The 24,840-nt window shown below is 50.2% G+C and overlaps 2 protein-coding genes and 2 long non-coding RNA genes across 8 annotated transcripts in view; 3 read left to right on the top strand and 1 right to left on the bottom strand.

The window, feature by feature from the left end:
• GMPR2 (guanosine monophosphate reductase 2) overlaps positions 1–24,840 on the bottom strand; it is a 269,008-nt gene that overhangs the window by 1,080 nt on the left and 243,088 nt on the right. Inside the window, exons 1-9 of one of the 4 annotated variants that reach the window (XM_083410616.1) lie at positions 13,283–13,488; positions 10,344–10,439; positions 9,117–9,236; positions 7,779–7,862; positions 6,871–7,044; positions 5,495–5,576; positions 3,250–3,356; positions 2,655–2,697; positions 2,365–2,524 (exon numbers count right to left, since the gene is read on the bottom strand). In XM_083410616.1, the coding sequence (XP_083266742.1) occupies positions 2,365–2,524; positions 2,655–2,697; positions 3,250–3,356; positions 5,495–5,576; positions 6,871–7,044; positions 7,779–7,862; positions 9,117–9,236; positions 10,344–10,430 (857 nt within the window). In that variant the 5' untranslated portion in view covers positions 10,431–10,439; positions 13,283–13,488. Of the gene's footprint in view, positions 1–2,364; positions 2,525–2,654; positions 2,698–3,249; positions 3,357–5,494; positions 5,577–6,870; positions 7,045–7,778; positions 7,863–9,116; positions 9,237–10,343; positions 11,163–12,939; positions 13,249–13,282; positions 13,489–24,840 lie in introns of those variants that run through there. The other 3 variants (XM_083410617.1, XM_083410618.1, XM_083410619.1) reach the window with 3 other exon arrangements.
• LOC310663272 lies at positions 16–1,685 on the top strand. The gene is made up of 2 exons (XR_014504461.1): positions 16–792; positions 1,336–1,685. It is a non-coding gene; the product is annotated as an uncharacterized lncRNA (long non-coding RNA).
• Positions 13,665–23,537, top strand: NEDD8 (NEDD8 ubiquitin like modifier). Of its 2 annotated transcripts, none has more exons than XM_083410887.1 (4): positions 13,665–14,135; positions 18,029–18,076; positions 20,001–20,083; positions 23,004–23,537. In XM_083410887.1, exons 1-4 carry the CDS (start codon positions 14,118–14,120, stop codon positions 23,092–23,094), a joined length of 240 nt encoding a protein of 79 aa, XP_083267013.1. In that variant the 5' UTR covers positions 13,665–14,117; the 3' UTR covers positions 23,095–23,537. The 2 variants fall into 2 exon arrangements, with proteins under 2 accessions (XP_083267013.1, XP_083267012.1); XM_083410886.1 differs by lacking the exon at positions 13,665–14,135 and adding an exon at positions 14,205–14,396.
• LOC310663259 lies at positions 18,083–19,989 on the top strand. The gene is made up of 4 exons (XR_014504448.1): positions 18,083–18,730; positions 18,973–19,005; positions 19,185–19,332; positions 19,773–19,989. It is a non-coding gene; the product is annotated as an uncharacterized lncRNA (long non-coding RNA).

Below are 24,840 nucleotides of genomic sequence, written 5' to 3'. Positions count from 1 at the left end.
AGGCACCACTGTATTACTGGAGCTGCAGAGAAGCTCTAGGCCCCGGCCTCATCCAGCCATTTGGGGGGAACCATCCCTCCCTCTCTCCCCAGGCTTGACATTCAAGCTGAGACTTGAGCGTGCTCACAAATCCTCCTTTGCTTGAACCGTCAACACCATAACCTTGACTAGAAATATAGGAGAGTTTGTGTGGCTAGAGAGGCAAAGGGGCATCTTTCCCCATCATTCTGCTTCCTGCATTTCATTCTTTGATTCTGTGAGAAGCAACTCCTTTCATCTCCTGCTACTGGCCATGCTTGCTGTGGCTGATGGGAGCTGCCAGAGTTTTTCCCACTCATGCATCACAGCAAGGATGTTGCCACAGCAACTTGAGCCGTGATGACAAGACTCCTTGCCTTCCCTGCTTTTCCACCTGATGACTGCCTCCCCAGATCTTGTGAGGTTTCCTGGCTGACCTTTCCCTTTCCCTCACAAAAGCTGTCCTGTGCTCTGTTACTGACATGCCCTTGCCTGGCTCTTAAGCTATCAGATTTCCAACCAGGAGACTACAATTGTGCTTTTGTTCCCTCTACAGTCGTACCTTGGTTCTCAAACAGAATGCATTCTGGGAGTCTGACTCCTGGAACCATTTTAAAACCAAGGTGCGGCTTCCAGTTGGCTGCAGGAGCGTCCTGCAGCCAGTCGGAAGCTGCACCGGATGTTCGGCTTCCAAAAATAGTTCGAAAACCGGAACACTCCCAGGTTTCGATCGGGAACCGATTTGTTTGGGAGCCGAGGTGTTTGAGATCCAAGGTATATGACTGTACTTCATAGAATCATAGAGTTGGAAGAGACCACAAGGGCCTTCGAGTCCAACCCCCTGCCAAGCAGGAAACGCCATCAGAGCACTCCTGACATATGGTTGTCAAGCCTCTGCTTAAAGACCTCCAAAGAAGGAGACTCCACCACACTCCTTGCCAGCAAATTCCACTGCCGAACAGCTCTTACTGTCAGGAAGTTCTTCCTAATGTTGAGGTGGAATCTTCTTTCTTGTAGTTTGGATCCATTGCTCCGCGTCCGCTTCTCTGGAGCAGCAGAAAACAACCTTTCTCCCTCTATGTGACATCCTTTTATATATTTGAACATGGCTATCATATCCCCCCTTAACCTCCTCTTCACCAGGCTAAACATGCCCAGCTCCCTTAGCTGTTCCTCATAAGGCATCGTTTCCAGGCCTTTGACCATTTTGGTTGCCCTCTTCTGGACACATTCCAGTTTGTCAGTGTCCTTCTTGAACTGTGGTGCCCAGAACTGGACACAGTACTCCAGGTGAGGTCTGACCAGAGTAGAATACAGTGGCACTATAACTTCAGATGCTCAGGCCATGAGGGTTGATACTTATATAGCACCTGCACGCAAGGAAGAGGTACTGGCAGACTCTCCCTGGCAGAAATAGGAAAAATCTGGAGTGGGGAAATGTTCCACAGCTCACCACCATTTTGTTGTCCATAGCTACCAAGGAGGACTGAATGTGCTCGGCGACTGCAGAACATTGGCTGATTTTTATTTTGGGAAATTTATATACCGGGTGATCGTAAACAAAAAACCACGGTGGTTTACAAAACGAGTAAAGTCATTAGTAAAAACAGCTATTCAAAACATTCAAAAGCTAACGAAAATCAACAATAAAAACATATTAAAACTCACGTTCTGCATACCCTGCGAGGCTTGCCTAAACAAAAATGTGTTCAGCAGGTGAGAAAGAGAGTTCAGTGGATGCAGCTGCCTGTTCTTCAAGAGGCAGGGAATTCCAAAGAGCCACTTCCTACCCATGCAGGTGTTAACGTGGTACCTGTAGCAGTGCCGATTCTGCCAACAGAAGTGGTTGAGTGGGCGTAATACTTTGTGTTTTAATATTCTGTTGGCAGCTGCCAAGAGTGGCTGGGGCAACCCAGTCAGATGGCTGGCGACTAAGGAATAAATTATTACTGTATTTTTTGCTCTATAAGACTCCCTTTTTCCCTCCTAAAAAGTAAGGGGAAATGTGTGTGCATCTTATGGAGTGAATGCAGGCTACGCAGCTATCCCAGAAGCCAGAACAGCAAGAGGGATCGCTGCTTTCACTGCGCAGCAATCCCTCTTGCTGTTCTGGCTTCTGAGATGCAGAATATTTTTTTTCTTGTTTTTCTCCTCCAAAAACTAGGTGCGTCTTGTGGTCTGGTGCGTCTTATAGAGCGAAAAATACGGTATCTTATTGCCCTAGAATCGGAGTGCTTTACTCTGCAACATTTTACACAGAGTAGTGAATGTGAACTGGGGAAACTGGGAATGTGAACTGGGAAGGGGGAAAGGAGCGAGAACGCACTCTTATTTCTGCCACCATACCTGTATTCTGCCACACCCCCGGCGTACTTCTTCATGGCCACCTCTGAGCTCATGCCGTAAAAGAGCTTGTACTGCTTGCCTGCCTTCTCAATGAGCTCCCCGCCCGATTCGGTGTGTCCTGCCAGCATCCCTCCCAGCATGACGAAGTCCGCGCCGGCACCTGCACCCGCAACGGAATTGGGAGGCGTGTGAGACAGGCGGGTTTAGCTGCGGGACCCTGAGAACCTTTCCGGGTTCTGCCGCCACCCCGACAGTTGGACCCAGGGAAGGACGGGATTTTTAATTTTTACCAAAAGCCTTTGCAACGTCTCCCGGGCAGCTGCAGCCTCCGTCCTGCAGGAGAGAGGGCGGAAGGACAATCTCGGCATTCCTCCTTCAGTCTCCCTACAGCTGCCATCCTAAGCGCCTGCCTTCTCTTAGCAAAAGGCTTGGTTGGGCAAGCCTCTAGTTGTCATCGCTGGAAAGCCTATGCTTTAGAGGTCGGAACCAGCGGTGCAGCGGCCCTAGAGTTATTAAACCGGATCATACCCTCTGCAGCGGTCAGGGCTGCCCTCCCAAGACCCCCTGCAAAATGGCGGCCAATTGAGGGGGCAGGGAAATGGAACGCTCACCGTAGGGGCAGGAAAACGTGGGGTTTGCCCGGATGCTTTCTCGTGCCACTGGGAAGGGGAAAAGTTTGATCCCAGGACAAATGTTTTCTTTTTTGTAGCAGCCCTACAAGTGCTGCTAAGACTTCAGCTCCTTCAGCCCCCACCAATACAGCCACAGGCAGGAATTATGGGAATTGTAGAACTGGGCAGAGCTCCAAAGGGGCTCTGGCATAGTTAAGGCTCCTGCCATCCCTTTGCCCACTGGACCTGGCAAGGGAGGAGACGGGCGTCTCACCGAGATGATGTGTCCATTGAGGCCATGGGCGGCGTCAGCACATTCCATGACAGCGCTGAGTTGGGGGTAGCCGACCCCCGTCTTCTTCCGCGTGGTACAAACGGAGCCTGGGAGGAGAGAAGGTGGATTATATATATAATTTCTATTAAAGGTGGTTTTTATATATATAAGAGGGACGCGGGTGGCGCTGTGGGTTAAAGCCTCAGTGCCTAGGGCTTGCCGATCGAAAGGTCGGCGGTTCGAATCCCCGCGGCGGGGTGCGCTCCCGCTGTTCGGTCCCAGCGCCTGCCAACCTAGCAGTTTGAAAGCACCCCTGGGTGCAAGTAGATAAATAGGGACCGCTTACTAGCGGGAAGGTAAACGGCGTTTCCGTGTGCGGCTCTGGCTCGCCAGATGCAGCTTGTCACGCTGGCCACGTGACCCGGAAGTGTCTGCGGACAGCGCTGGCCCCCGGCCTCTAGAGTGAGATGAGCGCACAACCCTAGAGTCTGTCAAGACTGGCCCGTACGGGCAGGGGTACCTTTACCTTTTATATATATATAAAGGTGGTTTGTATATATAATTTCTATTTCTATTAACTTTTCTGTTTTGCAGTTTAAAATGCTCATTTTATATCCTTAAGATACCAATGACTTCCCTTCTTCTCTTTCCATGGTTCATTTTACATAGCATAAATCGCTGCATATTTTGCAAAAACTGTACCAATCAGTATTCCATTATTGCATCCATCAAAACTTATTTACAGCGTTGAATTCCTCTTAATGCTGCCGGCATTTTCCGCTGCGCACAATTATTTGCCATATATTGAATAAATGTTTTCCAATCTTCTCTAAACGCGTATTCTTCTTGTTCTCTCATTCTGTATGTTAAGTTCGCAAGCTGTGCATATTCTGTCAGCTTAAGTTGCCATTCTTCTTTAGTTGGGACCTCGCTAGTTTTCCATTTTGGGGCTAACGAAACACGGGCCGCAGTTCTAGCATACATAAATAACCTTTTTGACACCTGGGAATTTCAGTCTGAATTATCTCCAACAGAAAGGACTCTGGTTTGGGGGGTGGGGGTGTACCTTTAAACATTTCCCCCCCAATTCATTATGGATCATTTCCCAATACAGTGGTACCCCGCAAGACGAATGCCTCGCAAGACGGAAAACCCGCTAGACGAAAGGGTTTTCCGTTTTTCGATGTGCTTCGCAGGACGAATTTCCCTATGGGCTTGCTTCGCAAGACAAAAATGTCTTGCGAGTCTTGAGATTTTTTTCCGCTCCCCACCCCCTTTTTCTAAGCCGCTAAACTGCTGATAGCCTTTTAGCAGCTAATCCGCTAATCCCTTAAGCCTTTAATAGCCGCTAAACCGCTAATAGCGCTAATCCGCTAAGACGCTAATGGGCTTGCTTCGCAAGACAAAAAACCCGCTAAACGAAGAGACTCGCAGAACGAATTAATTTCGTCTTGCGAGGCACCACTGTACACTTTTACCCTTTGCAAGTGGTTTAACCTAGCCAGCCTGCTCTTTCAGAGGGACGGAGAGGGTTGGGACAGGACTTGAAAGACCTCCTGTCTTCCCTCGATTGAGATTCAACATGTGCCCCCACCCCAAGGACAGACGGCCACCCAAGCTCTGTTTTAAAAAAGAGCACCATTTAAAAGGAATGGTTGAGGCACTTGGATGTGTTTAGTCTGGAAAAGAGGAGACTGAGGAGAGAGATATTTGATCAAGGGCTGTCACATGGCAGGTGGGGCAAGCTTGTTTTCTCCCACTCTGGAGGGTAGAACCCAAACCAATGGCACAGGAGGGGGCAACCCTGATAAAGATTTACCGTATTTTTTGCTCTGTAAGACTCACTTTTCCCCTCCTAAAAAGTAAGGGGAAATGTGTGTGCGTCTTATGAAGCGAATGCAGGCTGCGCAGCTATCCCAGAAGCCAGAACTGCAAGAGGGATGTCTGCTTTCACTGCACAGCGATCCCTCTTGCTGTTCTGGCTTCTGAGATTCAGAATAATTTTTTTCTTGTTTTCCTCCTCCAAAAACTAGGTGCGTCTTGTGGTCTGGTGCGTCTTATAGAGCGAAAAATACGGTGGCTAGTGAGGTCAGAAAGATTCTGCACACCTGCCCTAAAGGACCACTTCTGCCTATCAACGTATCCAAACCTTAAGAGCATAATCAGTGAATAAATAAGGGTCCCTTCAGTTTAACACAAGACTCCTTGCCATAACCCCAAAGTTCACCCATCCTTCTGCACTTACCTGGGCCAATCCCCACTTTGATTATATCGGCTCCTGATAAGATGAGCTCTTCCACCATCTCCCCTGTCACCACATTCCCAGCCTGATGAAGAGAAAAAAGTCTGACTTGTAGGACCAAAAAGCCTGGCTTGAGCGAAACATGCCAAGCTGGGATATATGGGTGAAATTCTGAAGGCTCCAAGACAAAGGCTACACCATGTTATGGAAATGTGAGGGATGTGGAAAAAAATAGAGGGACGTGGTGAGAAAATATATACAGCCTTGCCATATACAGTGGTACCTTGAGTTACATACACTTCAGGTTACAGACTCCACTAACCCAGAAATAGTACCTCGGGTTAAGAACTTTGCTTCAGGATGAGAACAGAAATCGGGCAGCCGCAGTGCGGTAGCAGCAGGAGGCCCCATTAGCTAAAGTGGTGCTTCAGGTTAAGAACGGTTTCAGGTTAAGAATGGACCTCCAGAACGAATTAAATACATAACCAGAGGTACCACTGTAGTCCTATACAGTGGTACCTCGGGTTACAGATGCTTCAGGTTACAGATGCTTTCAGGTTACAGACTCCACTAACCCAGAAATAGTACCTCAGGTTAAGAACTTTGCTTCAGGGTGAGAACAGAAATCATGCTCCATAAAGCATTATTAAATCCTTAACCCGAGGTACCACTGTACGTTCTGGTAACCTGTCTTGACTACTGCAATACACTCCACTTAGGGCTACCCTTGAAGACTGTCCAGACACGGCAGAAATATCGGGAGTAAGATAAATAAGGAAGAGCCTTGCAGGATTGGGCTGAAGGCACATCAAGTCCTTACAGTGGAGAAGCGGATACTGCAAAGGGAAGCCCAAGAAAGAAATGTGAAACTACTGCAATGCGCTCTACGTGGGGCTACCTTTGAAGGTGACCCGGAAACTACAACTTATCCAGAATGTGGCAGCTAGACTGGTGACTGGGAGCGGCCGCCAAGACCACATAACACCGGTCCTGAAAGACCTACATTGGCTCCCAGTACGTTTCCGAGCACAATTCAAAGTGTTGGTGCTGACCTTGAAAGCCCTAAACGGCCTCGGTCCAGTATCCAAGGGTCTTCTGGCGGTTCCCTCACTGCGAGAGGCCAAGTTACAGGGAACCAGGCAGAAGGCCTTCTCAGTGGTGGCGCCCTCCCTGTGGAACGCCCTCCCACCAGATGTCAAAGCGATAAACAACTACCTGACATTCAGAAGACATCTGAAGGCAGCCCTGTTCAGGGAAGTTATTAATATGTGACATTTCAGTGTATTTTCCATCTTTGTTGGAAGCCGCCCAGAGTGGCTGGGGAAACCGAGCCAGATGGGCGGGGTACAAATAATAAATTATTATTATTATAAACGTACAATGATGGTGTGATCCGGAAACCGCTTGCGGACGTCCTTCAGGAACTGGACAAAGTGCTCCGAGTATCCGTTGGCTACATCTAGGCAGATGTAGCGCACCTGCGGCACCGTCTCCAGGATCTGCTCCAGCTGCTCAAAGTCGGAGGGGCCGGTGCCTGAACTGGCTGCCACGTTCTGGGGAGAAGCACCAGGACAGATTTTAAGGAAGTAGACAGGGAGGAGACGGGATTGCCCTATTCCCCAGGGCAATTTGAGACATGAGGGTGACTCAGTGGATGACCCGGGAGAGGAGCTAATGTCAGGTGGCCTGAAGCCCAAGCGAGGGTGTCAGGGAACTGCCATCGGAGCCAGAAGGAGAGGGAGGGCTCCAGAGGGATTCCGGAGCGCGTCCCGGGAGGGAGAGAAGCAGCACATCTTCTGGGGAAGGAAGTCAGCGTAGCACCAGTCAGTGGCGTAGCGTGGGTTGTCAGCACCCGGATTTGCGCCCCCTAACCCGTGGATTTGCGCCCCCTAACCCTATCCCCCAGATGTTGCGCCCGGTGCGGCCGGCCCCCCCTGCACCCCCCACGCTACGCCACTGGCACCAGTGGAGGAGGGGGGCAGATGGAGGAATCGGCGAGGTGGCTCCAAGACTCCTCGCCGGGGACCAGCGGGGAGAGCACGGGTCCTCCGATGCCCACACCCTCCCTGAGCAGAAGGCTTCCGCGCAGGGAGAGTAGGCGGCGACTAGGCGTCAAAGAACTTTTATGCTGGAAGAAGTTCAAGAAACGCCCACTGACTGATTCTGCCAGCGATTGAGACAGCCTCCAGACAGAAAGGGTTCACTCAGGCAACCCACCCAGGTGTAGCGCCGATTTACGCACGAGCAACCCCTAGAACCATTACAGCGGGTGACCACGTTGACTCACCAGCAGGCATTCTGGGTTCTCCGCCGCAAACGCCTTCCACTGGTCCAGACTGTAGTGCTTGTGGATGGTGGTGAAGAGAGAGAACTGGGGAGAGAGATGGTGGGGAAAACAGACAATGAGAAAAGCGAGGAAACAGCCCTAGGGCAGGCATCCTCCTACTCCGGGTGTCCTGGTCTTACTGAGACTGCAACTCCCATCATCCAGTCAGCTTGGGCCGATGGTCAGGGGAGTCCAGCATCTTCTGGAGGGCACACAAGGCTGAAAAACATGGCCCTGCAGGTACCACCAAATGGGGATCAGGCATTACCTTTCCTGTCTCCCCTGTATCCACCTTTACTGCTGATCAGGTGTACTCCGATAAGGAACCAGGTGAACCTGTGATTTCCCCGTCAAACGAGATGAATTTTAACAGGGAGAAGTGTAAAGTGTTGCACTTGGGCAAAAAAAATGAGAGGCACAAATACAAGATGGGTGACACCTGGCTTGAGAGCAGTACATGTGAAAAGGATCTAGGAGTCTTGGTTGACCACAAACTTGACGTGAGCCAACAGTGTGACGCGGCAGCTAAAAAAGCCAATGCAATTCTGGGCTGCATCAATAGGAGTATAGCATCTAGATCAAGGGAAGTAATAGTGCCACTGTATTCTGCTCTGGTCAGACCTCACCTGGAGTACTGTGTCCAGTTCTGGGCACCACAGTTCAAGAAGGACACTGACAAACTGGAACGTGTCCAGAGGGGGGCAACCAAAATGGTCAAAGGCCTGGAAACGATGCCTTATGAGGAACGGCTAAGGGAGCTGGGCATGTTTAGCCTGGAGAAGAGGAGGTTAAGGGGTGATATGATAGCCATGTTCAAATATATAAAAGGATGTCACATAGAGGAGGGAGAAAGGTTGTTTTCTGCTGCTCCAGAGAAGCGGACACGGAGCAATGGATCCAAACTACAAGAAAGAAGATTCCACCTCAACATTAGGAAGAACTTCCTGACAGTAAGAGCTGTTCGCCAGTGGGATTTGCTGCCAAGGAGTGTGGTGGAGTCTCCTTCTTTGGAGGTCTTTAAGCAGAGGCTTGACAACCATATGTCAGGAGTGCTCTGACGGTGTTTCCTGCTTGGCAGGGGGTTGGACTCGATGGCCCTTGGGGTCTCTTCCAACTCTATGATTCTATGATTCTAACCACCCTGAGATATTCCAAGGAAAGGCGCTATACAAAATAAATAAATAACCAGTGATCCCGAAGCTGACCACCTTGCCAGGGCTAGCAGGGAGCAGCGCCTCTGCCGAAGCAGGAAGCCTTTGCAGCACACAGGTGACCAGGCCGCCTCGACAGCCACCGTACCTTGCAAAGGACCTTGGCCATCTCAAAAGTGCCCACCGTGTCCATGTTGGCAGCAATGATGGGGATCCCTGTGTACGTCTGCTTGGAGTTGCGGAATATGAAGGACCTCATGAGATCCACCTGGGAGGGAGGGAAACCAAGATTAAAGGTATAAGGCTGCAAGAGCGATATGGCCTGGGCGTCACTGCTCCTAACTTCGGAGGTGTCACATGAAGATAGAAACTAGTGACTCCCTGTATGGAGCAGCAGGGGGGGGGGGCTGTTTCTCCCATCTTCTGTTCTGGCTTAAACCAAATGTCCTGTAGTACTCGCCTGTCAGGAAGCAATCTGATACAGTGGTACCCCGCAAGACGAATGCCTTGGAAGACGAAAAACTCACTAGATGAAAGGGTTTTTCGTTTTCTGAGGTGCTTCGCAAGATGGATTTTTCTAAGGGCTTGCTTCGCTAGACGAAACAGCCCTGCCTCTCCTGTCATGGCGACGGTCACTGCACGCACGCACGCTCGCTTCCCCGCTCCTCCGGCTCCCTCCCACCTTCCTGCTGACGGCTCTTCCGGCTCCCTCCGACCTTCCGGCTGACGGTTAGTGCCTTGTGCCGCTGCCCACCGCCCTCGCGCGCTCCTCTGAGAGAGCCGTTGCAGCCAGCGTTGCAGCCGGAGTTGTGCTCCTGAGCCCCGCCGCCCTCCAGCAGCCGCGTCGCGCGGTGTCCACAAGGCGCGGGTGAGTCCAAGGACCGGCTGCGGCAGCTGCCCTGCTTCCCCCCACCCCTCTCCGCCGTGGTGCTTCACAAGACGAAAAAACTCGCTCTACGAAAAAACTTGCGGAACGAATTAATTTCGTCTTGCGAGGCACCACTATAAATCGATGACTCAGCCAAGGCTTTACCTGCGGAAAGTGTTGTCCCTGATATCCCCAGTCCTCAGGATGGAGGACTGGGATACAAATATCAGGTCCAGGCTAAGCATGAAGCGTGAGGATGACGATGTCTTTTATTTAAAAAGGTTACTAGTCCTCATGGCTTCAAAGCAAACACCTGTAACGTGACCCTGTGACAGGGAATTGCCCCTAAGCCCGTTCCAGTCAGCAAGTCCTGCAAGTCTAGCCAGTGAGGGAAGGGCTTCAAATATCAAATGGTCTCCATTTAAATGTCCTGGCTCCATTCTGTGTCCCACACTTATGTCTCAGCAAACTGTAACATACAGGAAGGCATCGAAGCAGCATTCTCACCTCACTGCGAGACTTGAGTGTGCTCCGTTTCGGCCTCAAGAGGACATCCTTGAAGTCTAACTTAATGTCATTGTCGATGTGTGGCATCTTCGAGCCCTTGGAAGGAAAGCAAAAAGGTCACACTCTGGGACACCAGGCAGGAAATCCTAGCCTATTCTACCTGAGCACAACTGTAGAACAAACTCTTATTGGTAGTGTTGCCTGTTAAGGACACACATTTCTTTTCAAAGCCAATTTTGTCCATATTGAAACTGAAAATGAAAAGACTTTCCTATAGCAACCAGCAGTGGTTTATGGCGTTAAAATGCAAGTTATCTTACAGGCCGTGACTTGAGTTGCTTCCACGAACCACGGCTTGCTAACACTAACAGCCGTTCACGACCTCTGCTTCTGCCTCAGTTTCTCGCAATGATTCCACGCATCCTACTCTGTGAAAAAACACTAGGCAAATTGTATCTCTGTTCTCATCTCTGAGCCTCTGGTCCCCAGTTGTTTGTCAATCTACAACTCCATCTCCACCACCTCTTAGACCCTACCTCTTGGACTTCCAATAGCATTAACGATTAAGACACCCCACGACAGACTTCAGATCTGCCGCAGCACCTTCCGCATTAAAACCTCAACCACTGTCTCCCTCCATGGGCTTGTCACCAGTCTTCAAGGCCTTGACGAACCTCTTCCTGAGCTGTGGCATCCTAACCTACCAGCAGCTCTTATCGCCAAGTGAAGTGGAAACAATTACAGGCTTTTGCAAAGACTTTGCACCTCTTATCTTTCATTACCGTGCTGGTTCCAGGAACACCACCCCACATCCTAACGCTATAAATTGTCAGCAAGTTTTAATAATAATAATAATAATAATAATAATAAAAAAATGATTTATACCTTGCCCTCCCCAGCCAAGGCCGGGCTCATGGCAGCTAACAACCAATATTAAAAACTAGTTGAATGAATACAACTTAAAAACAAGATTAAAATACATTAAAACATTAAAATGCAGCCTCATCACAGGAGGAGAAAGGAAAAAAGAGGGGGAGGGAATCAAATTGACTCCAAGCCAAAGGCTAGTCGGAACAACTCTGTCTTACAGGCCCTGCGGAAAGAAATCAGATCCTGCAGGGCCCTGGTCTCATGAGACAGAGCGTTTCACCAAGCCGGAGCCAGTGTTGAAAAAGCCCTGGCTCTGGTTGAAGCTAATTTAACTTCCTTAGGGCCCAGGACCTCTAGGGTGTTGCTATTTATGGACCTTAAGGTCCTCCACGGGGCATACCGGGAGAGGCGGTCCCGGAGGTACAAGGGTCCTAGACCGTGAAGGGCTTTAAAGGTCAAAACCAGCACCTTAAATCTGACCCTGTACTCCACCGGGAGCCAGTGTAGCTGGAAAAGCACTGGGTGAATATGCTCCCATGGCAGAGACCCCGTGAGGAGCCTTGTTACAGCATTCTGCACCCGCTGGAGTTTCAGGGATAGCTTCAAGGGCAGCCCGGCGTAGAGCAAATTACAGTAGTCAACCCTGGAGGTGACCGTCGCATGGATCACTGTGGCCAGGTCGGGGCAGGAAAGGTAAGGAACCAACTGCTTGATGCGGCGAAGGTGGAAAAATGTTGCCTTGGCAACCTGCACCTCCATGGAAAGGGAGGCGTCAAGGATTACACCCAAACTCTTAACGGAAGGCAATGGCACTAAATGGGCCCCCACAAGAGAAGGGAGTTGGTCCCTCATCCCCATGCCATCCCGACCTAGCCATAGGACCCCTGTCTTCCAAGGATTTAGTTTCAATCAGCTCCCACAAAACCATCCAGCCACACCTTCCAAGCATCTGGTGAGTGTGTAAGGGGCCGAGTCGGTGTGGCCATCCATCAGCAGATAGAGCTGAGTGTCCTCAGCATATTGGTGACAACCCTGCCCAAAGCTCCGGACAATCTGGGCAAGGGGATGTTAAAAAGCATCGGGGAGAGGATTGCACCCTGCGGCACTCCACACACCAAGGAGTGGCGCGACGACATTTCCCTCCCTAGTGCCACCCTCTGTACCCGACCAGAGATAAAAGAGCACAGCCATTTACAGGCTATGCCCTGTATCCCCACGTCGGCGAGGCGGTGGTCCAGAAGATCATGATCGACCATGTTGAAGGCTGCTGACAAATCTAAAAGGATCAGCAGTCCTGAACCGCCTCGATCCAGTTGTCTACGGAGATCATCTGTTAGGGCAACCAGAGCCGTCTCAGTACCGAAACCAGGACGGAACCCAGACTGAAATGGATCTAAAGCCGATGTTTCCTCCAGAAACCTACCAAGCTGTTAAGCAACCTCTCTCTCAATTACCTTACCCAGATATGGAAGATTTGAAACTGGGCGGTAATTGGATAGGTCTAAGGGACCTAGTGAAGCTTTCTTGAAGAGTGGGCATACCACTGCTTCCTTCAGTTCCCCTGGGAATGTCCCCATGCCAAGGGACAAATTGATAATTTCAACCAGGGGGGTCCGCGCGACATCTGGACACGCCCTAATCACCCAAGGGGGCGCATAAAGATGTTAAAAAGCATCAGGGAGTTTTGAAAGGGATGCACTTCCAGGGAAGCGTCCATATGACCGACCCCAGCATTTGAGCACGCCTGGGGGGCGGCCGACTCTCTCGAAACCAGTGGGGCGCCACAGCCAGCATCCTGGGACAGGGGCGCAGATGACACAGAGCCACCAACCCCCCCACCTGACCCCTCCCCCAGCAATGCACTGCCATGTTAGCATGACTCATGCTAACTCCGCATCGCTGCCCCGGACCCCAACCCCGCTCAGAGCGAAGGGGGCGCGGTTCACATCACGAATGTGGGGTTTGTTTTGGGGGGACAAGTGCGAGGGGCCGGATTGAGCCCTACTTCCGGTTCAGCCTTGGGCGCCCCCCCCCCCACCAGCACCGCGCACACTTCCGGTTGCAGCTACCCGAGCTCAGAAGGCAGGAGTCAGCGCGAGGCTCTTTTCCACAACGGCGCGGTTCCACCCGGCTTCTCGCCACGCGACCACGCCCCCCTTTCCTCCTGGTCCTTCTGGACCTTATTGGCCTTGTGGACCTTGTAGTTTTCTCCCTCACTACCTATAACGGCGCAGAGCGCTCGCCGGACTACAACTCCCACAAACCAACGCGCCTGGAACCGCCCTCGGGAAACGTGGATGCGTGCGAGGGACGGCGAATCTCGCGCGAGCCAATCAAGAGCGGGGGAAAGACGGCTACTCCCAGCGGGCGGAACAACGGCGGAGATGGGGGTTCTGCCGCAGTGCCTGACGGGAGATGTAGTCCGAATGAATTGAAGGCGGGGAGAGCGAAGCAGAAGTGAATGGCTGGAGAGCAATTAGGCAAGGCTGGAATTATAGTCCCGCCCATTAAAGCGACGCCTGCTGCGGCAGTATGGAACAAAATGTGCGGGAGACGTAGTTCGTAAAGGTTCACTTGTGTGGCGAGGACTCCATCTCCCATAGTGCACTGCGGGTCAGTCAGCGAAAGGGGTGTCGAAGAGGTGAACTCAAGCGGGGATTCAACCACGGAACAACGCTGCCGCACGCTTTATCTCGAGCTCTAAGCGTCTTTACTGGTTTCCTTTTTTAAAAAGGCAAAAAAAAAAGACTGGAAGGCCTTTTGTGTGTAGGGAGGGGGGGAAATACTCCGAAGCGGAAGTGACGTCAGATAGGCCGGAAAGAGCGCGGGAGCGTGACGGGAGCGGCGCACCTGTTCTGCTTCCGAGGTCAGAGGTCGAGCGGCTGACTGAAGACGCTGGTCACGATGCTGATCAAAGTGAAGGTAAGGGAGGCTCTCGGCGGTTCCCCACTGGGGAGAGGGGTGGGAGAAGACCCCGGGGGGGGTCACCTCCTCGTGCCCCGGGGCATGACGGGAGAGTTTTGCGGGTCCCCTCGCCCGTGCCGCGGTGCATTGTGGGGCACCTGGGACACCCCCCCCCTCCCGTCCAGCCCTGGTTGTGTTGCGGGTGGGGCTCCTCCCTTGGCCAAGGGCAGAAAGAGAGGCTCCTCCCACAGCTCCCTCCTGGAGGCAGGAGGCAAACAGGTAGAGCTTTCCTCCCCCCCCCCCAGTCTTCACTTGGGATCGCTTCACCTGCTGGATTTCAGCCTGCCATAGGATCCTGACTCCCTCACCTCCTCGTAGGTGCCTAGGCTATGGAAAGGCTGGTCCATGTCATTTCAGACTTCAAAACTAAGCTGGGTCGGAATAAAACATCACAGGAGACTTTAATATTGCAACTTTAATGCAATATTAAGAGGTCAAAATAGGGGGAAATCGCAAAGTTTGTACAGTAACCGACTTTTCTGTCTGGGTCAAAGCCTAAGCAAAATCCTCGTATGATAGCGGGGAGCTGATAGTCGGATATATAAGCCTTGGGAGATGCCCAAAATTTGGGAGTCGTTGAAAAGGCACAATTGCCAAGAGTACCACAGCTATATATACTAACTGGTACGACTTGGGCATAGTAAGCTCACGGTCATGACTGAGAAGCCAACTTAAACACTTCGTTTTTACAAACCTTTTGGACCTAATTTCTGTCACCAAATTGCACATAATAATTTTCTTTCGACCACTAGAGAACAGCAACGGGGTTGACACACATTCGGTCTTTGATTAAATTTGTTCTTATTTATTGGTCAGATAAGGATTTTGATCAGGCTTTGACCTGAATTGACAATTTGTTACTGCATTGTTTTGTGATTTTATTTGGACTGCATTTTTATATTGTTACATTGTATTAAAGTACGTTATTTTCCTATTATATTTCAAAGTATTTTACATTTTTTTTATTCCTACCCAACTTAGCTTTTGAGTCTAGTTTTGCAGGTTGGAGTAATATACCGTATTTTTCGCCCTATAGGATGCACCATCCCATAAGGCGCACCTAGTTTTTGGGGGGGGGGAATAAAGGGGGGGAAATTATTTTTCCCCCCAGGCGCGGGGCTGGGGCGGGGGAAGCCTGAGCTTCCCCCAACCCCAGCCCCCAAACAGGCAGCTCTCTGCAAGCCGTGGGAGCCTAGCGCTGGCTCCCGCTGCTTGCGGAGAGGTCCGCGAAGCCTGGACGCGCTGAGCTCAGCGCGCTCAGGCTTCAGCGTGCAGGCAACTCTCCGCAAGCAGCGGGAGCCCAGCGCCGGGCTCCCGCTGCTTGCGGACAGGTGTGCGAAGCCTGGAGAGCGAGAGGGGTCGGTGCGCACCGACCCCTCTCGCTCTCCAGGCTTCAGCGAAAGTCTGCATTCGCCCCATAGGACGCACACACATTTCCCCTTCATTTTTGGAGGGGAAAAAGTGCGTCCTATAGGGCGAAAAATACGGTATCCTTTCATGTGTTGGTATATAGCATTCATGCAAATGGGAAATTTTAGATTTTAAAAAATATATATTTTAAAACAAGAATAAACAGAATAAATTATCCCTTTGCCCAAAATTTTGTATTTATGAATAAAATACACTAATGTGGTATATAAATTGTTTACAGGGCTGTCTTTTAAATAGCTTTTTAATTCATTATTTAAGACTTTTTTTCCTCAGCTGGCCTACAAATGGGGGAAAAAGACTAGAATAAAACAACAATTTCAAAGACAGCAGTATAGTGAGCCCATCAGAAGCTTAGATTCCTTTAGAGACTAGATTATAAACCATTGAATTATGGGTGTTAGTCCAGAATTTGGTATTCAGTTCCACAGTTTAATGAGCAGCTCAAAGATGGTGCTGAAGAGCTCCACTCAGTGGTGAAACCGGAGGAAATGTTTAGTTGAAACTGCATCATTTTCAGCTGCAAACCCAGCATTGAATTTTGGAGCTATTGCCCAAGGTACAATTTTTAAGTATTTTGTCACTTAATGCTGGGATCAAATAGAGCTCAGGAGTTCTGCTGGAACAGAGATGGCTAGCTTTTTTTTGGCATGACTGTTGCTACCACAGCATCAAAGGTGGGAAAGGTGCCAGGGGAATTCAATAAACTGGGGTGCCACCACCCAGAAGGCTCTAGAGTAGGCTTCCCCAGACCTTGTGCGCTCTAGACATTTTGGAATGCAACTCCCACCAGCCCCAGCCAGCACAGGTGAGGGGACTTGTAGTTCAAAACATCTGAAGGACACTGGATTATGAAAGACCGCCTGTACGTTTTATACCTTGCCTACATGAACCTTTTTCATGTTGTAGGGGCACTCACAAAAGAGCTTCCTTGGATGTTTTTGCTGCACCGGGGGGAGAGAATAAGCGGGAAGAGGTGCTCTGTTCAGATGGAGTTCTAGGCCAGGCATTACCTTTAAGCATCTTTTCCTTTTCCTTTCTCCTCCTTGTTGGCAAAAGGGACCCCTGACCATTAGGTCCAGTCGTGGCTGACTCTGAGGTTGCAGCGCTCATCCCACTTTATTGGCCGAGGGAGCCGGCGTACAGCTTCCAGGTCATGTGGCCAGCATGACTAAGCCGCTTCTGGCGAACCAGAGCAGCGCACGGAAGCACCGTTTACCTTCCCGCCAGAGCGGTACCTATTTATCTACTTGCACTTCAACGTGCTTTCGAACTGCTAGGTTGGCAGGAGCAGGGACCGAGCAACGGGAGCTCACCCCGTCACAGGGATTCGAACCGCCAACCTTTTGATTGGCAAGTCCTAGGCTCTGTGGTTTAACCCACAGCACCACCAGCGTCCCCCTTGTTGGCAAACTTGCTGCCACATGGGGAGCTACCTGCTCTGCATGTGAATCTTGAGGCTTGCTGATCATCAGGCCGCACCCCAGGAATCCCATTTCATGAAAAATGCTAACGCCACAGTCTTCTGTTGACTTGACAGGACTTGCTTCTGGGTTTCAGAGCCAGCAGCTGTGCAAAGGGAAATGGTTTTAACTCAATGTTTTAAATTTTCCCCAACTGCTTTGACATGCATTGGGCTGCTGCCTGCCTCCCATTTCCTCTGGGGTTCAGAATGGAGATGGGTGGGAAGATTGCCTCCCATTTCAAATCTGAGTTGTGGATTGTACAGGGCAGAAATGGAATGAGCCGGGAATGCTGGAGTGAGGGGTTCTGGGATACTGTCTCTGGTTCATGGTTGAAGAAGAAAGCCGCAAGCCCCAGTTCTGAGCGTGATCAGAGAAAGGAAGGTTATAATGAATTGTGTCCGGGGAGATGGTGGGAGCTACGGACGTGGGTGGCGCTGTGGGTTAAACCACAGAGCCTAGGACTTGCCAATCAGAAGATCGGCGATTCGAATCCCCGCGACGGGGTGAGCTCCCATTGCTCGGTCCCTGCTCCTGCCAACCTAGCAGTTTGAAAGCACATCAAAGTGCAAGTAGATAAATAGGTACCGCTCCGGCGGGAAGGTAAACAGTGTTTCCATGCGCTGCTCTGGTTCGCCAGAAGCGGCTTAGTCATGCTGGCCACATGACCCGGAAAGCTGTACGCCGGCTCCCTCGGCCAATAAAGCGAGATGAGCGCCGCAACCCCAGAGTCGGCCACGACTGGACCTAATGGTTACCTTTACAATCCTGATGCAGAATGAGAAGGGAGTTTGGGGGGGGGGCCGTTAGCTCTCAAAAAGCACCCACCCCACCTTTCTTTGGGAGCAGCAGGAGGAAAAAATATCTTGTCTTCTAGCCTTGCTGCCTGAAGAGGTGGCTGACTCATTGTGGGGGAGATGGGTGGCTGCTGGTGGCTGAGGCTTCTCTCTTTTGTTCCAGACGCTCACCGGAAAAGAGATCGAGATTGACATAGAACCCACAGACAAGGTACCTTGGGCAGACAAACATGGCGAGTGGGATGGTGGTGATGCTAGCGGTGCTCTGCACCTACCGGGGGATCACCTGCTTGGTTTTTCCATATGGAGAGGGACATATTATTTGCCCTGGTGTGTGGGGCTGGTTTGCGTCGCTGTGGGTCCTGCCCAGCCCCTCACACCAAGGCAAACAACATGTCTATCTCTTCCTCAAGTCTAGTTTTGCAGAACTGTCTGACATCAAACAGGCACACTCCCTGTTGAACTTCCAGTGCCGGTGAAACTGGCATTTTAAGTGCGCCCCCCGATCTTGGGTTCCTTTTTGCGATGTATGCTATATCCCTGCTGTACACCTCTTAGAAACTATGGCATTAAGTGGTACGTAAATTATACTCTGAAGATGAATGGATCGATCCAATTGTGGAGGGATAGGGGCTTTGTCGGTTGGTACCCATGTCCTCTTTCTTCTGGCCCCCACCCACCCAGACTGTTATCAGTCTGGCCAGATGGTGGAGCTATTCCTCCTCTGCCATCTTGATCTCAGATGAGACATGTTTGCCAAGGGCGTCCCTCCGTCCTCTTGAAAGGACAGCCAGGACTTTTTCTGGGCAAGCATGACATCTCCTTCATCAACTCAACTGAACCACAATGCCCATGAAGAAGAAGAGTTTGGATTTGATATCCCGCCTTTCACTCCCCTTCAGGAGTCTCAAAGCGGCTCACATTCTCTTTTCCCTTCCTCCCCCACAACAAACACTCTGTGAGGTGAGTGGGGCTGAGAGACTTCAGAGAAGTGTGACTGGCCCAAGGTCACCCAGCAGCTGCATGTGGAGGAGCGGGGAATCGAACCCAGTTCACCAGATTATGAGTCTATCACTCTTAACCACTACACCACACTGGCACTCCCAGTCACATTGGTCCCATGTGAGAAACATTTGAGAGGTTTTTGGTTTTTTTAAAATAATTTTTATTAAGTTTTCCGTTTAAGGATCAAACCATATCACATTAATCCAAATTATACCAATACATATCATAAAGTCCAAATATTTTGCCAAATTATATATTTTTGTTGGGGGTTCCCATGCTTCGAGTTCAGTAACTGAACGAAAAACATTTGAGAGATTCATCAGATCCTTCTGGGCCACATTCAGCAGCTTTTGGGGCAGAGACCACAGGGACATAGCTGTCAACTTTTCCCTTTTCTTGCGAGGAATCCTATTCAGAATAAGGGAATTTCCCTTGAAAAAGGGAAAGCTATGCAAGGATGATGTAATGGTTCTAGGGGTTGCTCGTGCGTAAGTTGCTGTTACTCCTGGCTAGGTTGCCTGGTTGAACCCTTTCTGTCTGGACAGCCTCAAGTTCCGTGGCTGCCTCAGTCGCTGGCAGAATCCGTCAGTGGGCGTTTCTTGAACCTCTTCCAGCATAGAAGCTGTTTGACGCCCAGTCTCCTTCTACTCTGCCTGCGCGGAAGTCTTCTGCGCAAAGAGGGTGTGGGCAGCAGAGTACCTGTGCCCTCTCCGCTGGTCTCCGGCGAAGAGTCCTGGAGCCACCTCTCCGATTCCCCCATCTGCCCCCCTTCTCCACTGGTGTTACGCTGATTTCCTTCCCCAGCTGATGGGCTGCCTCTCTCCCTACTGGGACCCTCTCCACCATCCCTCTGGAGCCTTCTCTCTGCCTCCAGCTCCGATGGCAGTTCCCTGACAGATGAGGAGGCCCAAATGCTCAGATGTTGCCCTTTGTGACAGCGAAACGGATTGGAAGAGTCAAGCAAGCCATTTTCCCCCCTGGGAAATGAGTTTTCCCTCCGTCAGCCTTGCCCACTAGTGTTGATGTGAGGTTGCAGCTAAAAACTGCTCTGGATAGACTGTGACCCTTTTCTGTTCTCCCCCCCCCCTCTCTCTCTCTTCTCTCTCTCTCTCTGCCCCTCTTCCCCCCAGGTGGAGAGAATAAAGGAGCGAGTGGAAGAAAAAGAGGGAATCCCGCCACAACAACAGCGCCTCATCTACAGCGGCAAGCAGATGTGAGTCCACCGGGAGCAGTGGCTGCTTCCCAGTGTATTGTGGGGAATGCCTGGCTTTTGTAGTGCTGCTAGGGTGGAAGCAGAGGCTGCCCTAGGGCATTGCGGGACAATTGTTTTATAGGATGGTGGCCCTCGGGTCTCATCAGGCCAAGCCACAGCACCCGGCCCTACAGCTATGGGGCTGGTGAAAACCTGGCTTAGCTGTGGCAGGGGTTGCAAGCTTGGAAAACGCAGGGCAAAGTGCTGCAGCGCTTTGGAAAGGCATGGCAATAATAATAATAATAATAATAATAATAATAATAATAATAATAATATATTTATACCCCGCCCTCTCCAGCCAGAGCCGAGCTCAGGGCGGCTAACACCTATAAAATTACAATAAAACATAATGGGGCGGGGAGACAAACAAAAACCAGTTTATTAAAATACAGGTTAAAATACCATTTAAAATGCAGCTTCATTTTATTAGTAGCCCATAAATCAAGACCATAAGGGGAGGGAAACATAAGGGTCAGACTGAGTCCAAACCAAAGGCCAGGCGGAACAGCTCTGTCTTGCAGGCCCTGCGGAAAGATGCAAGACCCGGCTGATTTGTCAGCCCCTTTCAAAACGTTGCAGAGCGCTTTGCAAAGCATTTTATAACGCTAGCGTGCGACAGAAAAGTCACCTGATGCTATTGTGGCATCAGGTGATTGGCAGGTGTTGGCCCCACGAGGAGATAACGATCAAGCCCAATGGCATTTCTGTGCTGCCTTTCCATGGAAAAAAAAAACCCAAAGGCGGATAGCGACAATAACAGCCGCAATATTTTATATATTATATGTTTATATTTTTTAAAAAGCAATATTGCAAGAATGCCATATGATCATGAGGGACAGAGAGAAAAAAGCCAGTTTAGAAACATAATTTCATTCAAAAGGCATATTTAAACACGATAGCAGCAGAAGAAAGCAGTTGAGGTCAAGTTAGCCAAGCACCTGCTTTAAATGAAAAGGGTTTTCCCTCCTAGAAGAGGGTCATCAAGAAGAGTGCTTCCTTCAGCAGGACGTTCCAAAGTTTGGGACCAGCCACTTCAGTTGAAATTCCTGCCCTGCAAGGGGTCAGACTAGATGACCCTTGAGGTCCATTCCAACTTTACGATTCTGCGAAAGCTCTTCTTCACGTTCCTGGCAAACACATTCCATATATCAGTGGGAGAGAGACAAGATTAATAATAATAATAATAATAATAATAATAATAATAATAATAATAATAAATGTTTATTTGTATCCCGGTTGAGACCGGGCTCAGAGCGGCTAACATCATAAAAACAACACAATATGCATAAAAACAGACATCAATTACAGTGGTACCTCGGGTTAAGAACTTAATTCGTTCTGGAGGTCTGTTCTTAACCTGAAACTGTTCTTAACCTGAAGCATCACTTTAGCTAAAGGGGCCTCCTGCTGCCGCCGCACCACCGGAGCACGATTTCTGTTCTCATCCTGAAGCAAAGTTCGTAACCCGAGGTAATATTTCTGGGTTAGCGGAGTCTGTAACCTGAAGCGTCTGTAACCTGAGGTACCACTGTAATTAAAATACATCTTAAAATTAATTCAGACAGGTTAAAATCTGGGCAGGTGGCAGTTATCAGGTTGGAGTTGAGAGTGGTTAATATTTGCCAGCACCAACTGTTTACACTGATCATACAAGGACCTGTGAGTGAGTTGGGGGCCGCCTTTGGGCTTGTTTTATACAAAGGAAAGTAAGTCAAACTGCATCCTGCCCAAAGGCCTGGCGGAACAGCTCCGTCTTGCAGGCCCTCTGGAAAGATGTCAAATCCCGCATTGTCTCTGGAAGGTCCGAGCACGCCTCAGAAGGACAGTTGCAATGTGCCTGGGTGTATTATCTGGCCTGTTGCTCAACTACACAATACATCCGTGAAGACCTTATCCCAGCCTTTGCAAATCTGGAGCCCTCTAGAGGTTTGGCAAGTCTGATGCAGGGGAACGGGGGAACGCTGGGAAAGAAATGTGCAAAAATGTTTCCCGCAGTTGATAATGAATGAAGTAACATTATTATGGGCCAAGCCCATTTGCTTCCTTCAACGATATCTTATTGTTGGGGTATGAGCAGGGTAAAAATGTTATTATTACAGTGGTACCGTCGGACGCAGGTGGCGCTGTGGGTTAAACCACAGAGCCTAGGACTTGCCGATCAGAAGGTCAGCGGTTTGAATCCCCACAACAGGATGAGCTCCCATTGCTCAGCCCCTGCTCCTGCAACCTAGCAGTTCGAAAGCACATCAAAGTGCAAGTAGATAAATAGGTACTGCTCCGGCGGGAAGGCAAACGGCGTTTCCGTGCGCTGCTCTGGTTTGCCAGAAGAGGCTTAGTCCTGCTGGCCACATGACCAGCTGTACGCCGGCTCCCTCGGCCAATAAAGCGAGATGAGTGTCACAACCCCAGAGTCGGCCACGACTGGACCTAATGGTCAGGGGTCCCTTTACCTTTGCCTTGGTTTACGAACTTAATCCATTCCAGAAGTCTGTTCTTAAACCAAAGCGTTCTTAAACCAAGACGTGCTTTCCCATAGCAGCGGGGGACTCAATTTACAAACGGAACACACTCAACAGGAAGCGAAACATGTTCTTATTCCAAAGCAAAGTTCACAAACCGAAACACCTACTTCCGGGTTTGCAGCGTTTTGAATCCCAAGTTGTTCATAAACTAAACTGTTCTTAAACCAAGCTACCACTTTACTGCTACTTGATAAGTGACAGCCGTAATGTGTTGCGCTGTATTACATGCCTGTTGCTGTACTACTCCAGTCTGTAGAGTCCCAGCCCCTGGGGCTTATGGGAGTTGTAGTCCAGAACATTTGTAGGACTCCAGCCTGGCCCAGGGCACTCTAACCACTCCTTCCTCCTTCTCTTCCCAGGAACGACGAGAAAACGGCCGCCGACTACAAGATCCAGGGCGGCTCCGTGCTCCATTTGGTCTTGGCGCTACGAGGGGGAGGCCTGCGATGATAGCGCACCCGTCCCTCAGCACGTCCCCCTCTCCCTCCCCCCCTCCCCACAAAGGACAGATCTGCCGTTTGCGTGTGGGACACCGCCAGGCTGCGCATAGCTACCCTCCCAAACCCTTTCTTCCTCCCGGATCCAGGAAGAAAATGGCCGCCGCTGCCGCCCACCACTCCGGAGATCTTCCGCAAGCTGTCATTTGAGGGAGGTGCCATTTAGCAGGGGCATTGGAGGGGGGGGGAGTCCGTGGTTTGTTGCCTTCCTGGGGGATCTCACATCCCGCCGGCCCCGATCCTCATGCATTTCCACCCCGGCGACTTCTCAAGTGCTGCCTATGCTCGTTGGCTGTGTTTTGCCTCCCCTCGTTCAAATGTCCTTCTCCCTGCCCCCCCCTTCCCGCAGTTGAAATGGCTGAATGTTAAATAAAGGTGTTTCACGTGGTTTCTCGAGTTGCAGGTTCGTGACTGTGTTCGACTCTGCTTACGATGTGCCTTTCTCACTGGGGTATTCGGGATCCTCAAGTCAAAAGTGGCTCAAAAGGCATTTCCTTTCCTCTGGGATCTATAGCACATGGGTAGGCAAACTAAGTCCCGGGGGCCGGATCTGGCCCAATCGCCTTCTAAATCTAGCCCATGGGCAGTCCAGGAATCAGCGTGTTTTTACATGAGTAGAATGTGTCCTTTTCTTTAAAATGCATCTCTGGGTTATTTGTGGGGCCTGCCTGCTGTTTTTACATGAGTAGAATCTGTGCTTTTATTTAAAATGCATCTCTGGGTTATTTGTGGGGCCTCCCTGGTGTTTTTACCTGAGTAGAATGTGCGCTCTTATTTAAAATGCATCTCTGGGTTATTTGTGGGGCATAGGAATTCGTTCATTATTATTTTTCAAAATATAGTGCGGCCCCCCACAAGGTCTGAGGGACAGTGGACCGGCCCCCTGCTGAAAAAGTTTGCTGACCCCTGCTATAGCATGTATGTTTGTATAGTGGTACTTCAGGTTACATACACTTCAGATTACAGACTCCGCTAACCCAGGAATAGTGCCTCAGATTAAGAACTTTGCTTCAAGTTGAGAACAGAAATCGTGCTCTGGCAGCGGGAGGCCCCATTAGCTAAAGCGGTGCTTCAGGTTAAGAACAGTTTCAGGTTAAGAACGGACCTCCGGAACGAATTAAGTACTTAACCCGAGGTACCACTGTATATGTATGCACAGAGCAACAAGGGCTAACAGAGCTGCAGTTCCCAGACTTTTTTGCGAAAGGAACCATGACAGTAGTGGATTTCCTTCAGTTAACCCCTCCCGTTGAAATGTTTAAGGCGGCTTTTATTGGGTCAGAATCACAGCGGGCCAAATAAATGTGGAGTTTGCCAGGCTATTAAGTATTAACACAGGCTTATAGAGAGACATTCCTTCGCCTCAGTTTGACATAGGCGTAGAAATTAAATTTCAGACGGAAAGTAGGGCTCCGTTAACAGAGCTGGATGCCTGACTCGGTGGGAAGAGTTTCTGCTACCTCTCAGTGACCCGAGGCAGAGTTTTTCCGGCACAAACAGTTTGAGTAATTGGATTCTCCTAGCAAAATCCTTCCGCAGCAGCCTCTTTTTACATCTCTTCACACATGGGCTGCCTGTCCGTGTATACATCAAGACGTTCCCCCACTACATCATTTATACAAAAGGACGGTGTTGGAAGCAGAGCAAACTCCCCAAATGTTCATTTCCTGTTGTGAAATTTTTAGGGTTTGTGAGGATT

This window comes from Podarcis tiliguerta (genome assembly GCF_965153285.1).
Source record: "Podarcis tiliguerta genome assembly, chromosome: 13".
Taxonomy (NCBI): domain Eukaryota; kingdom Metazoa; phylum Chordata; class Lepidosauria; order Squamata; family Lacertidae; genus Podarcis; species Podarcis tiliguerta.
Note: the sequence above shows the minus strand (reverse complement) of the source record. Positions and strands in the feature narration are given on the sequence as shown.

Coding starts and splice junctions, on each gene's coding strand:
- NEDD8 (XM_083410886.1), top strand. CDS start 14,220: ATGACGGGAGAGTTTTGCGGGTCCCCTCGCCCGTGCCGCGGTGCATTG. Junction 18,077..20,000: donor ACATAGAACCCACAGACAAG/GTACCTTGGGCA, acceptor TCTTCCCCCCAG/GTGGAGAGAATAAAGGAGCG. Junction 20,084..23,003: donor ATCTACAGCGGCAAGCAGAT/GTGAGTCCACCG, acceptor TTCTCTTCCCAG/GAACGACGAGAAAACGGCCG.